This window comes from Mauremys reevesii, linkage group 2, assembly GCF_016161935.1.
Source record: "Mauremys reevesii isolate NIE-2019 linkage group 2, ASM1616193v1, whole genome shotgun sequence".
NCBI lineage: Eukaryota > Metazoa > Chordata > Testudines > Geoemydidae > Mauremys > Mauremys reevesii.
In genome coordinates, this window is record NC_052624.1 from 116627249 (window position 1) to 116640891 (window position 13643).

Here is a 13643-nt window from a genome sequence, read left to right on the forward strand (position 1 = left end):
TCATATGAATTGACAATTATAAATAAATTAGGACACACTTGATTTCATGTGAAAAGTACCTTTACCTTGTATCACATCCATGACCTGCAGTTTTGAACCATTCTTGGATAATCAAGCAGAGTTCATCTCTGCATTATTATGTGTAACATTCTAAGTCAGGTACAGCATTCAATTTACTTTATTTTTTTCAAAATTTTAAAAGTCTAATACAGAAACCCGCAAACAAGTGGTAGAATAGAACCATATTTGAAGTTTACCCTTTAAATGGCACTGAACTAAGACAGGAGGTAAAAGATAAGAAAGATATCTTATTAATAGCCAGGGTTAAAAACAAGGTTCTCTGGGATTCCAGGCTTTCTAAGGTGACAAAGTAACTGTATCTAGCTTTAGTGGTTCATGAGATTAGGTTCGCCTGGCATATGTTGGTGTAAATGTTTTGTGTGAGAGATTGGGATGGTCAGAAGCCAAGGGTGGTTGTGCAAGTTTTCCAAAATGAATAAATTCACAATCGTCATACAGATACATACCATTAGTTTTCTTTCTGTTGTGTGGATTAATGAAAAAGCAATGACTAAACGGGTAAATATATAAACATGGATTTTATGTAGCATGATACGTTCAGAAAGGAGGTTTGATTATAGCCACCTTTGTGTGGTTGTATTTAAGTCTTACGCTTTCAAGAACAATTGAATTATGATCTTTAGCCATTATACTAACCTGGTTCAAAAATATACTGTGATTTATACCTGTTTACTAACACTTTCCTTTGTAACAAGCCTAGAAAATAGGGGGGTACTTGATGGCAGCATCTGACAGCTGAAGAAGAGGGGTCAGGACCTTGAGGAAGTCTTCTCCAGACAGAAAGGGGAGGCAATGGTGGTCTTCACCTGCAGTATGTATATGCTCATAAGATGTAGTGCATCATGTCTGAGCAAGGACCAGTTCTCCTACCTGCTTCCCCGGGGATGGAGTCCTAGAGTGTAGTCTGCCATTACTTCACCTGCTCTAGGGGTAGTCAGTGTTAGGTGTGGCACTATGTGAGAGAAATGGTGTCCCCCTGCTCTAGGACCCCTCTCTGGAGTACAGATGAAGAGGCCACTCTCACTCCATCCCTAGAGGTGATTTCCTCCCCTCTGTGTACATGTTACAAATTGCACATGTCGAGCTACCTTGATACATCCAGGAGTCTGTGGGATTGTGGAATTCCTTTCTTCCATCTCCCCCAGTTGGCCCAGAGAATGGGGAGCCAAAGGCAAATGTCTCCACTGTTCCTAAAGAGAGAGAACCTCTAGGGTTCAAGACTCTGCTGCCATTACCAACCCAGAACTCGCTTGTCTCTATCAGGACAGTTCTCACAGTGGTGGAAAAGATAGAGCAGGGAGGAGGAGGAAATCTGGTTGGTGAAGACCAGAATTATCAAACTTCAGAACATGTTTGCATATTTGATATTTGCAATCACAACTTCATTTCCTTTGGGTTGGCCTTCGAAATGAAACCAAGCACACTGGATAAGCGTATTAATCAGATGATGTCAGTGACACTGATAGTGATGAAACAGTTGGTAACTTAAACTTCAGTTTACTACCCTCATAGAAATGAACTTGGGGAAATTTACACTTCTATTCTGGTGCTATTGTTGCATTTTATTCCAAGCAACACTGTATCCTCTTATGTTCTAAAAGGTGCTTAGAAATTTCTGTTAAAGAAAGATTCACTTTCATGGAAAACCTCAGGGTTATTATAGAGGAGACCTTAAATAATTGGAATTTGAAGAATTTCCACATATTGATTTGATATCCTGCTGTGGGGTCATTTTAAAGTGGACATATTTAGTAAGATTTAAATAAAGAGATATGAGTTGTCTACTTATGTGCATGAAACAAAATGTTTTGTAAGTGAATTTGTAAACTGTAAAAACTAGCCTATGCACTGTGGTGGACAAAGTGCATGGGAGGTTTGAACCCTAAAAAGCAGCAGTTTTTGAGTTATGGCTTCTCAAAGTTAGATTCTTTGTTAAAAATCAAACACTAACTTCTCAGAGCCCTATAACTCAAAAACAGCTGGAGCAATTTATTTCCAGCATCCTGTAAGAAATTTCACCTGTGGCCTGAGATTTTAGCATGAGAATTTTCAGTCCCAAAGCAGCTTTTTAAAAGGGGTCAGAAATAGAATGGATCTCTCAACCTCAACTATGGAGTCACTTCCCTGATGTTAATGAAAACAATAATCAAAATGCAATCAAGGGCATAAGCTGACTGCCCAGAAGAAATTCCCCCCATGTACAGCAGTATACAATTGGCAACGTGCATTTTCCACCTTCCTCTGAAACTTCAGGTACTAGCAACTGTCAGGCGCAAGACACCAGACTAGAATGATGTATGATCTTATCTGTAACAATTCCTGTGTCTCTATTGCTAGATGGGAGACTTATTCTTAAAGCCCAGATTCTAAGTTTTTAAAATGCCGTTGAGCTTAAGCTGCATTGTCTGCAGTGGTACTGTCTCTCTCATTTGTTTTCTTTTGTGGCAGTATTTTGGTTTCTTTGCCAAATACTCTATTTGTGTCCATTAGAAAATCTCTTATTGAATTGTCGAAATGACTTGCAGCATCTGCTCTGTGGCACTGAATATTTCAGATGTGCCATTCAAACTCTTCCTCTTTTTGGAGTGCTCTCAACAAACAACTGCACTGTTGACATAAAGATATGTTGAATTGTTTCATTTCTCAAATTGGTGAGTTAGAATATCAATAATAACTTGTTTCTTTGTGTGTTTATTACCTGGAAAGACCTAGCAACTGGTCAATATTTAGTCTTATCCATGTCTTGAAGTGGAAATTTCAATTCCTCTTCTTCCATCTGTTCCCAAAAAAACACTTTCGATGGATTCAGTTGATGAAAACTGCTTTGCCTGTTCTTCGTGTTGTGGTCAGAACTTTAGGAAATTTTGGCTAGCTAGAGGATTTTGCCAAATTAGCCCAAAATGTTGATTTTTGGAACTACAGCTCTTAAAATTCTAGGAGCTGCTAACATGCAAAAATCAAGGTTTTGTGCGGCATCCCTGAGACCAGTCTATCAAGCCTTAATCATCTTTAAGAATTGATCCCTTTCCTTCAAGTAATACCAGGGTTGTCTTTACGTTAACCTTCTGGTATTAATTGTTATCAGCACTTCTTTGTCAGCACTTCCAGCTTTTGCAGAAAATCATAAAGGCTGTATACTTTTTACTATGTAAAAATGGAAAAGTTGGCCTTCATTGTAATTCATCTGCAAAAACTGCATTAAGAAAGTAGTACATTTTTTCTTTTAAATGGTCTAGCACATTAATGATTTTTTTCTTATTTTATTTTGGGATGACTTACATCTTCATATTTAAAGAAAGAGAGAGCCATGAATGCTTATCGTAAGTATGACATTTTTCTTCTTCCCCTTCAAAGCTTCCATAGGTGCTATCAAATTGTAATTTTTAAATGATTAAATTGCTTTTTCAATATTTCAGCTACTGTTAGCACTTGCTACATTTTTGTGGTGGTTTTGCTTATTGTCAAATCTGTTCAATGCAGTTTAGCATTATGACAGAAAAAAATAATGCTATGTGAATCAGCTTGCATCTCTGATACCATGAAAGTAAGGGCCACCAGATAATGACACTGATGAAAATGGGTATAGGAAACAGTTTCATATTGTTTTTAATTTGTGCTGATGCAGTAAATACTGAAGTAGCCATATCTGTCTTCAGATGAATTTATGCTACTTTTTTCAGTGATATGCTGTGAACTTAAATGGGTTTTGGTATCCTAATAAAAGCCGTATTTCAGTTCTGGGACAGTTTAATTCTTACCTGCCTTGAAACTGTAATTAAACATTTCCATATGTAAATTTCACCTGAGGGCCTTTTCGCGCTTGGTGAGGAGGCATCTGGGTCAAAGGATATCTATAGTCATAAATTGTTCGGAACTATCGCAAGAGTATCTACTTACATTTAAAGGAAAATCTAACTTTTGTCACTGTGTGTACCACTCTTTAATAGTGTCTTGTGAACAACTCCTATTTCACTCACAATTACACATGCACCATCTTGCTTCCCATTCATGATTATTTAGCAAGCCTATAGCCACTACTGTAGTTTCTTGTATGGAAAGTAATAGTAAGAAAGTAATGTATTTTTAGCATCTTTTTTTTTTAAGTGGTTTAGCAGATGGGAACAAGTTAGACTTATATAGCAATCTGTCTGATCACACTGTTCTGTGGATCAAAGCTTGAGAGCTTCTGAGAGTATGTCTGCACTACCAAATTTGGTCGATTTTATAGAAGTCATTTTTAGAAATCGATTTTATACAGTCAATTGCATATGTCCACACTAAGCGCATTAAGTCAGTGGAGTGTGTCCTCACTACCATGGCTAGCATCGACTTACAGAGCGGTGGGTAACTGTCCCACAGTTCCCGCAGTCTCTGCCGCCCATTGGAATTCTGGGTTAAGCTCCCAAGGCAAAAACATTGTCGTGGGTGGTTTTGGGTACATGTCGTCAGTTGCCCCTCCCTCTGTGAAAGCAACGGCAAACAATCATTTCACGCCAGACACTAGGGCAATTAGAAGAGCACAGCAAAGTGCGCTGCACATCAGAGAGGCTTTGAAAACCAGTTTCATGACCGGCCAGGCTTCGGTGTGACAGTCGTGTGTGTTTCTCCTTGATGCAAACCAGCTCCCTTTGTTGATTTTTAATTTCCTGTAAGCCAATCACCGTCCCCCGTTCGAAATAAAGTAACTATTGTTTTGAAACCATGCATTCTTTCTTTATTAATTTTTTTTTTAAAAATGAGATAATGGACAAGGTAGCCCGGGAGAGTTGGGGGAAGAGGGAAGGACAATGCCACATTGCTTATTGTAGCCACACTAAAAATCAAACTGTTTGAATGACAGCCTTCTGTTGCTTGGGCCATCCTCTGGAGTGGAGTGGCTGGGTGCCCGGAGCCGCCTCCCCCCATGTTCTTGGGCGTCTGGGTGAGGAGGCTATGGAACATGGGGAGGAGGGGAGGCGGTTATACAGTGGATGCAATGGGGGTCTATGCTCTTGTTGGCTTTCCTGCAGCTCCAACAGATGCTTCATCATGTCCGTTTGCTCTCCCATTAGCCTCAGCATCGTGTCCTGCCTCCGCTCTTCACACTCACTTAATTCTTTCCTGGTTCTGCCACTGAATGCCTCCGTGCATTAAGCTGTGCCCTATCAGTGCGGGAGGACTGCATGAGCTCGGAAAACATGTCATCGCGAGTGCGGGATTTTTTTTTGTTTTTGTTTTTTTTTGCCTTCTAATCTGCAATAACCTCAGGAACAGAGATGATAGGGGGAACATAGAAACATTCTACGATTCTGGGAGGACTGCATGGTCACCTGTGCTGCTGAGTTCATCGCATTGACCAAACAAGAAATGAAATTCAAAAGTTCCCAGGGCTTTTCCTGTGTACCTGGCTAGTGCATCGGAGTTCAAAGTGCTGTCCAGAGCGGTCACAATGGAGCACTCTGGGATAGCTCCTGGAGGCCAATACTGTCGATTTGCGTCTGCACTACCCCAAGTTCAACCCAGCAAAGTCAATTTTAGCACTACTCCCCTCGCCGGGGAGGAGTACAGTAGTAGATTTTAAGAGCCCTTTAGGTCAACGGAATGGGGTTGGTTGTGTGGACGCATTCATTTTTTAAATCGACATAACGCGGCTAACTTCGACCTAACCCCGTAGTGTAGACCAGGTCTGACTCTCTCCATATATCCTACTCCTAAACAATTTTTGTGGTCCTCTTCTCCCTCTTCTGCACAAAGTATGTGTGAATGTGGAAGAAATACATAACTTTGTGTACCTACAAGTTAACAGGAATGTCAGACTTGTATAGCTAGTGCCTTGCTAATCACAAAGGAAGATTCGCAAATTTTGAAGTGGGCAAAACACCAGTTTTTAAGACTTAGTAGCAGACACACCACTAAGACGTCATCATTTTTGTCACATGTATTAGTATACGGTCTAATATCTTAAATACTATAATGATGCTTTTTTAAATAAAGGAATAAAATAAATCTTAGAGCATCCTAGAATATTTTTAATTTGTTTGCTTAGTTCACAAATTTTGTAAACTGTGGTAGGTCTCCCAGTTTTGATTGGAAATGAATGAGTTTCTACTGTAATTCTATTACAGTTCATTCTTGCAGTTATCCCAAGTTATACACTGTGTGGCTCTTCCATTAAGAAAACGTTTTTTCCTTCTGCTTTTTTGAGTCATTTTTTATTGTGATTTAAAGACCTCTGTGTCTAAACTTGCAGTACTGAAGTGTGACATACTTGCGGTTTAATTTAAGTGACTCTAGGGAAGATAAAAAATCCAAGCATTTTAAAGGAAACCTCCGCCTGTGAAGGAGCATTTACCATAGGAAAAAGGTGAAAGTTTTAAAAAAAAACCTCTTGACGACTACTGTTTGCTTCAGACAGTACAAAACATATCATCATTCTGGGATAGCACAAATATCTGAAACTCTCCTGAAGTATAGCATGTGCGTTTTTCAAGAATTCCGTTTTTAGTAATTGTTATATAAAACTGGAAATTAACAATGGCAACTTTGAAAACAACTCTACACGTGTTATATAGCATTAGAGTAGAGAGTGGTGTGCATTTTTGAACAAAAGGTACAAAAAGATTCTGTTAGTAGCCTACATACTCAGCACTCCAATATCCATGAAGACGCAAGCTCCTAAGAATGTATGTGTTCAATGTAGACACATATAGCCAGGAAACTCATGTGAACAGTCTTGACTGTGTTATGTCAACAGACAAGAAAGGACAAGAAGCACCAATCTTCACAAAGAATCCATCCTCTTGTTCTGTAGAGAAGTCTTACTGATGTGCAACGTTCAGTAAAAGGCACACAACTTTGAGTGGTGAGCTTGAGCTAGTCAGCAATGAGTAGATTGAGTGGACGATTTATTTTCATATCTATTTCTTCAGGGAAATCACAGAGAAGTTTGATGTCCTCCTGGTATCCGTGTTAGAAGAATTCCAAGATATGTTATACCTCAAAGAAGTGGAAGCTGTGGCAGTGATGCTATGAAAGTGTTGGCTATGTCTTCCTGATTTTACCTGTCCTAGAGAATGATGCAAAAAATTAAGTATGATCAGTATTAATTATTTTTCACAGTGGTCAAGACGACACTAGTTTTCAGTGTCTGAACCTTCAGTTGAAGGGATTTGCTGAACAGTTGTTCAGGCTTGCACTCAGACCTCAGTCTGGGTAATGAGACAAAATCGCTAATTGAGAGGCTGCTTTTCGAGCAGTTTAAACTTTACCAACTTTCAGAAATGAAATCTACAAGCTGAATTTACACCAGGATCTGGCTTACTTCCAATAAATAGAAAAGAATAAACCAGGTTTCCCTACATTATGTGCACATATATTTCTTACAGAAGCACCACTTGTCAGTCCATATCAGCATATAAATGTCAGACCTGGACTATAAATCCTAGTTATCGGCACTGTATTCTCAATTAGTATCCTTCCTACTTCCTGGTTATATAAAATAAGGCTTACTTTTGGACATCAGCTCTGCAGGAGAGACTTTGAACCTGTCTGTCTGTTCTTTATGCTACATCCATCATCTGAGGCCCTTGAAGTATGATCAAAACATTTGTGCTGTTTTCACAAAGATGAGATGCCTTCAAAGGATCCAGTCTTCAATCCTAAAGTAAACTCAGGTTAAACCAGATTGCATGGAAAAGGCTTGAAATGAGTGGGATGTAAGATTCAATCAAAGTCTTAGGTGAGCCAAGGATCAGAGCATTTATTCATTATCATACAGCAAACAAAAAAAGGGCGGAGGATGGAGTGGGGGAGAGGGGAAACACCAAAGGCTTCCATAGTGCACATCTTTAAGGTAGCATGAAGATAAAGAGCTAGATCCTAGAGCAGGGTTGTTTCAGTTTCCCGGGACAAATTGCCCTCCTTTGTACTTTAAAAGAAATGTATATACTCGTTCATAAGCTGAATGTTTTTGGTAAAAAAGTGACTCATCAAAGAGCGGAGGTCGGCTTATAAACAGGTCTACACCAAAATTTGATGATTTTAAATTCTATGGAATCATTTAATTGAATATCTAATACAGGGATCGGCAACTTTTGGCAGGTGGCCCGCCAGGGTAAGCACCCTGGTGTGCCGAGCCGGTTTGTTTACCTGGCGCGTCTGCAGGTTCAGCCAATTGTGGCTCCCACTGGCCATGGTTTGCCGCTCCAGGCCAACGGGGGCAGCGGGAAGCAGCGGCCAGCACATCCCTCAGCCCACGACGCTTTCCACTGCACCCATTGGCCTGGAGCAGCGAACCACAGCCAGTGGGAGCCATGATCAGCCAAACCTGTGGACGCGGCAAGTAAACAAACTGGCCCAGCCTGCCAGGGTACTTACCCTGGTGGGCCACGTGCCAAAGGTTGCCGATCCCTGATCTAATACATTGTCGTTTTGTTTACTTGGAGCGCATGGAGCCCCTCCCTGGGAACAGCGAACCATGGCCACAGGAAGCTGAGGGGCTCCATGCCTGCAGACACTCCAAGTAAATAAAACATCCCAACCCACTAGCGGCTTACCCTGACTGGCCAGGAGCCAAAGTTTTCCAACCCCTGAAATATAGGGTTGGCTTATGAAAGGGTCATACAGTTTTTGCTATTTTTATCTATCCATTTTGGGGGGTCGGCTTATAAATGAACGGGTATATACGGTAATTCAATAGTGTGGTGTTGGATTATCTTTAATAGTTTTTTACTCTCATTTGTTGCACATAGCTGGTAAGCTTTCTCTCCTGAGGCATAGTGGAGATAATTGCACTCAAGAGGAAAGATTGTTCTTGACTAGTTTGTCAAGATAATTGGGTTGACCAATATGACCATAAAATATTGAAGGGTTTCTTTAAAGAAACCTAAGTTGGATCTCAGATGATGAGTGATACTGGATGAAAGGACAACTTGAAATACAGTATGTTCCCTTTCTAAATTTTTTTTAGTTAACTTAGCATCTTGGAAATATTTTTGGGACTTGGTACTGTATGTTTTATGACTTAGCCCAGAAACCATGATTACCAAGTTTAATTCCCATTTCATTGAGAGATGGTTTAGGGGTGTGGTGGATGCTGCCATATGGGAGACATGATTATTCTAAGAATAAATCTGGTTAAAATATTTTTTCCTTTTGTTAAATTTAAACACTAGCACAGTGTCATGAAATGGGCAACAAATTTTACACAAGTTTGATATTGAAATCCACTATAATCTATTCTTGAACTACTTACCTGGTACAGCTACCAGAGCGAACCAGTACTGCTCACAGCACAGGGTTCCCTTAGTTTCATTAGTGTGCTATAAGCCTATGGTAACCAAAAAAATTAATATGGCATTTTACATCAGTTTTAAGGCAGACACTTGCCCCAGGAGCTTTATAGTCTAGGTTGAACTTTTAGTATTTTCAGTAAAAGGGTATTTTAATACCACATATTGAACTTTACCGGATACTCTTCTTAGGGCTTTTTTTTAAATATGTGCCATAAATTACCTTTATACTGGGTATTTATAAGGGGACATCTGAGCATGTGGAAGACTGGGGAGGGGCACAGAAAGGGGGAAAGTAACTGTGCAAAAGTAACACTGCCAAGCATGAAAATATCTGAAAAGGCACTGTAAGGGCCTGATTGTGTAATCAGATCTATGGGATAGACTTGGGAACCCGCATGGGGTTTCCCATGAGTACAAGGGTTCTCCGCCGCAATTTCAGGACCTAACTGCTTCTGGGCTTTGCTCCCAGTTGTGGCTTTTCAAAGCTACCGTAACAAATATTAAATAATGAAAATAACTGGAATAGGAGTAACACAGATTAATGAATTTTTGTAGTTAAACTTTCAAAGAAATGTTTTAGTTAATATTTCTGTGATTCATACTTGATGTTTTGCTTGGCAGGGGAAGTAATGAAATTTTTAGGTGAACACTTTTTAAAAAAAATTAATAAAAATAGGAATTGAAAAGATACAAAAGCAAAAGATCAAATACCAAGATGGAACAATATTGTTAGTGAGGTTAAATTGACGGGGAGACATCGCTTTAAACCTATTTTATTTTCTGTGTCTGTTATTCTATGTGGAGAAAGACAAATAACTGTCAAAATAATGTTATCTTAGGTGCTCCTGCTCCAGTGATATATGAAACACAGAGACCAGGTAAGAAAATTGAATATAAATGAATAAATTCAACATGAGTTACACCAGGGGTTCTCAACCTTTTTCTTTCTGAGGTCCTCCCAACATGCTGTAAAAACTGCACAGCCCACTGGTGCCGCAACAAATGGTTTTCTGCATATAAAAACCAGGGCCAGCGTGGGGGAGGGGGGTAGCAAGCAGGGCAATTACCTGAGGCCCCATGCCACAGGGGATCCCATGAAGCTAAGTTGCTCAGGCTTCAGCTTCAGCCCTGGGTGGCAGGGCTCAGGGCCCTGGGCTTCAGCCCCATATGGTTGGTTTTTGTCTTTCTGCACTGGGCCCCAGCAAGTCAAATGCTGGCCGGGCTTGGTGGACCCCATGAAACCTGCCCACAGCCCCCCAGGAGGCCCTGGATGGACCCCAGTAGAGAACCATTGAGTTACACTTCTAGAAAACAAAATTGTTCATGAAGATAGTCTTAAGTTTTAGGAAGAGACAATTCCACTTGTGCACTATCAGACATTTTGACCATCAGTGCTTCATGCAGTGCCTAACTTCTTCAGTTTAAGAATCTCTGAAAAACATAACAAAATATGAGACTTCTGATTGAAGAAAACCTTGTTAAATCTGGGATGTTCTTGCAACATGTGATACAGAGCATGACTTTTAGCTCAAGCTATTGTTTGACTCCTCCAGCAGATGTGTGCAAGTTTGGTAAAACTTTCTCTTACCTGAGCCTGGATTTTGTTTCTGTTAGAACAGATAATTCATCCCTGTAATGGAGTTAAGAAGATGTATTTTTTTTTAAAAATCCCATTTTCTGTTTACTTAGCTTAATCATGACTGTGCTTTGGCATCCGTGGAGTGCGGTGGGGGAAATAGCATTTACTAAACTACCATTATTGTAATACTGTTTTACGTTCCTGAGATTTGAAGGAAGTAACTTTCTTTATGATTAGTTTAGTCCAAGTGCCCAAGGTAGATTTAAAAAACAAAACAAAACTGGTTTTATTAAATAAAAAATGTTGGATTGTTTTAATTAAATTTGATTTTTTTATTTAAACTAAATACAAGTTTATTTTTTTAATATAAACGTAAAATTAAATTTGAAATTGATAGCCTATGTTAAGGCCTAAATTATTAAAATAATTAAATACAAAAAATATTTAATACACATTTGCGGGCAAGCTTTAAAGAAAGTCAGACCACTTCCTTTGCTAGGAATTGGGATTCTATCGCAAACATCTTAGCTTGATGAAATCTGAATCTAAATGTCTTAAAAGCCCTTCACAAAATTCTTCAGCCAAGTCAGAGCACTTGTAAATCCCAACATGTCTGTTAACTTTGTCTGCAAATCGTTAACTTGGATATGTCAGTTACCTATATTGAACTCCCAATTTTTCAGGCACAAAATGGGATGCCAGGATAAGTCTGGATGATTAATACAAACTATTTTGATTTCCATTGTAAACTAATATTTTTCAATATTTCATAACTAAAATTCACTCTGACCATTCAAAAACCATGGCTAGCAACTCATTTTCTCAGTTCAGTCATATGAAACTGTGCAAAATGCCCAGTATCTTATGGTAATTGTAATTCATCTGTCTAATATGTATTTCTATTTTGTTTACACTAGTTAAGCGGAAGCTTACAAAGGACATAACCTGTCTGAAAGATTTTATGAAAGATCCCAAAAGAGAGGAACCTCTAGTTGGTATGTTGTGTTTGTGGTCAGACAACTTCCCTTTACTTGAACTTTAATCACCAGTGTAAGTCAAGTAATATTATTTATCGCTTTTATATTATCCATATTTAATGCTGTTCGGAAGATCTCCAATAGCAAGTATTTTATTACTTTCATCAGTCTGAGCTTTCACTCTGAAGATGGGACCTACTCTGGGAGGCTGGTAGATTATTTGGCATTTCATCCTTGTAGTACTCCATCTCTAGAGAGACACGTTGAACTCCACATGCCATTGTCCTTTCTGTGGTCCTGCAGGAAAAAAGCCAGACATAAGTTTCTTTCTGATGGCCCAGGATTTTCTATATGATTGTTTACCCTCATGATGTTCCTGAGAATATTAAATCTACTGGTATATACTACAGTTTTTCTCTACTTGATGTTTTTTTGCTAGGCAGAGCTTAGCTTCATCAGTTTATCATTTCCTACTAGCCAGGGTCCTCCATGATCCTAGCAAGTGCTAGCATCTTTGAGGAATACACTGAATTGAGTAATAGGGGCTCTGTTGTAAGCAGTAGGTTTCCTCTATTTGGATCATTTCTCCACAGAAGGCCAGCTTTTAAATGATTTAATAGAACTCTTGAGCAGTGCAAAATATGTGTTACCCCCGTTGTCAGTCCTGCAAAAACTACCACTATCCCTGGTGGCTTACTGCTGCCTTATATGGTATTGGTATAGAATAAATGTTCAGTGTTGGGGTTAAATTGAGCTACTGTTGTAAACAGTGGGATTGAGAGATCATTTCCTGTCTCACCTACCTCTAAACCCAGCTACTCTGGGGACTGTTTCAGGGAATGCAAGAATTCAGGTTACCTGTGCAACCTTAATTTGTCCCCCTTGCACGTATGCATTATCGTAGTCTTGAACTATGATATGCTACTTTTTTTTTTTTAAGTTATGGCCACTGCCTCATTCCCTGCATGGAATGGATGATGCTCGTTTAGTGAGCAGCTTCTTGGTATTTTGTTTTATCCTCTTGTTCAATATGGGGCCTAGAGCATTATTTGCTGCACATTCACTATTTCAATCCTTGCTGTGAAAACAGAATTATTTCCTCAAATCTTTTTGATAGCACTCATCTGAGTGCTTCAGAAACAATTTATTTTCACTGTGTAGGATGTATTATCATCCCCATTTTATAGATGTGGAGCTAAAATACACAGAAATTAAGGTCCAAAGTGTCCACTAATTTTGGGTGCCCAATTTGAGACACTTACAGGTATTTTTTTTTTCCTGAGTACTTAGCATTATATATCACTGTACAGGTTCCAAGCACAGTTCCCATTGTCTTCAGTTGCAACTGTGAGTGCTCAGCTCTTCTGCAAATCAGAACCCAGGGTTTCAAAATGAGGTAGAGAAATAACTGACCACGTGAGGGAAGTTTGGTTTAAGTGACCTGCTGAGCATCACATAGGAATTTGTGGCAGAGGCAGGGACAGAATCCAATTCTCCAGGATGGTGTTCCAATTCCTTCACTATGAGATCTTTCCCTTCCTGCGATCTCCTGCCTCATTTAGTACACACTTCCCAGGAGCCTACAAACAAGAGTCTTCGGGTCTACACAATGCTGATACATCCCCGGAACTGTGATCCATCCTGTATATTGAAAGGCACGGATCCTGTGGGGAAAAATAGTATGAGAGGTCATCTAATTAAAGACTACATAGACATGCATAAAGGGACTGAATT

General features: G+C 39.4%; 1 protein-coding gene across 4 annotated transcripts in view; it reads left to right on the top strand.

Annotated features, from left to right (window-relative positions):
* LOC120398001 overlaps positions 1 to 13643 on the top strand; it is a 53042-nt gene that overhangs the window by 17204 nt on the left and 22195 nt on the right. For 2 of the 4 annotated variants that reach the window (XM_039524860.1, XM_039524861.1), the window contains exons 5-7: positions 3377 to 3401; positions 10193 to 10231; positions 11850 to 11927. In XM_039524860.1, the coding sequence (XP_039380794.1) occupies positions 3377 to 3401; positions 10193 to 10231; positions 11850 to 11927 (142 nt within the window). Of the gene's footprint in view, positions 1 to 39; positions 893 to 3376; positions 3402 to 10192; positions 10232 to 11849; positions 11928 to 13643 lie in introns of those variants that run through there. The other 2 variants (XM_039524862.1, XM_039524863.1) reach the window with 2 other exon arrangements.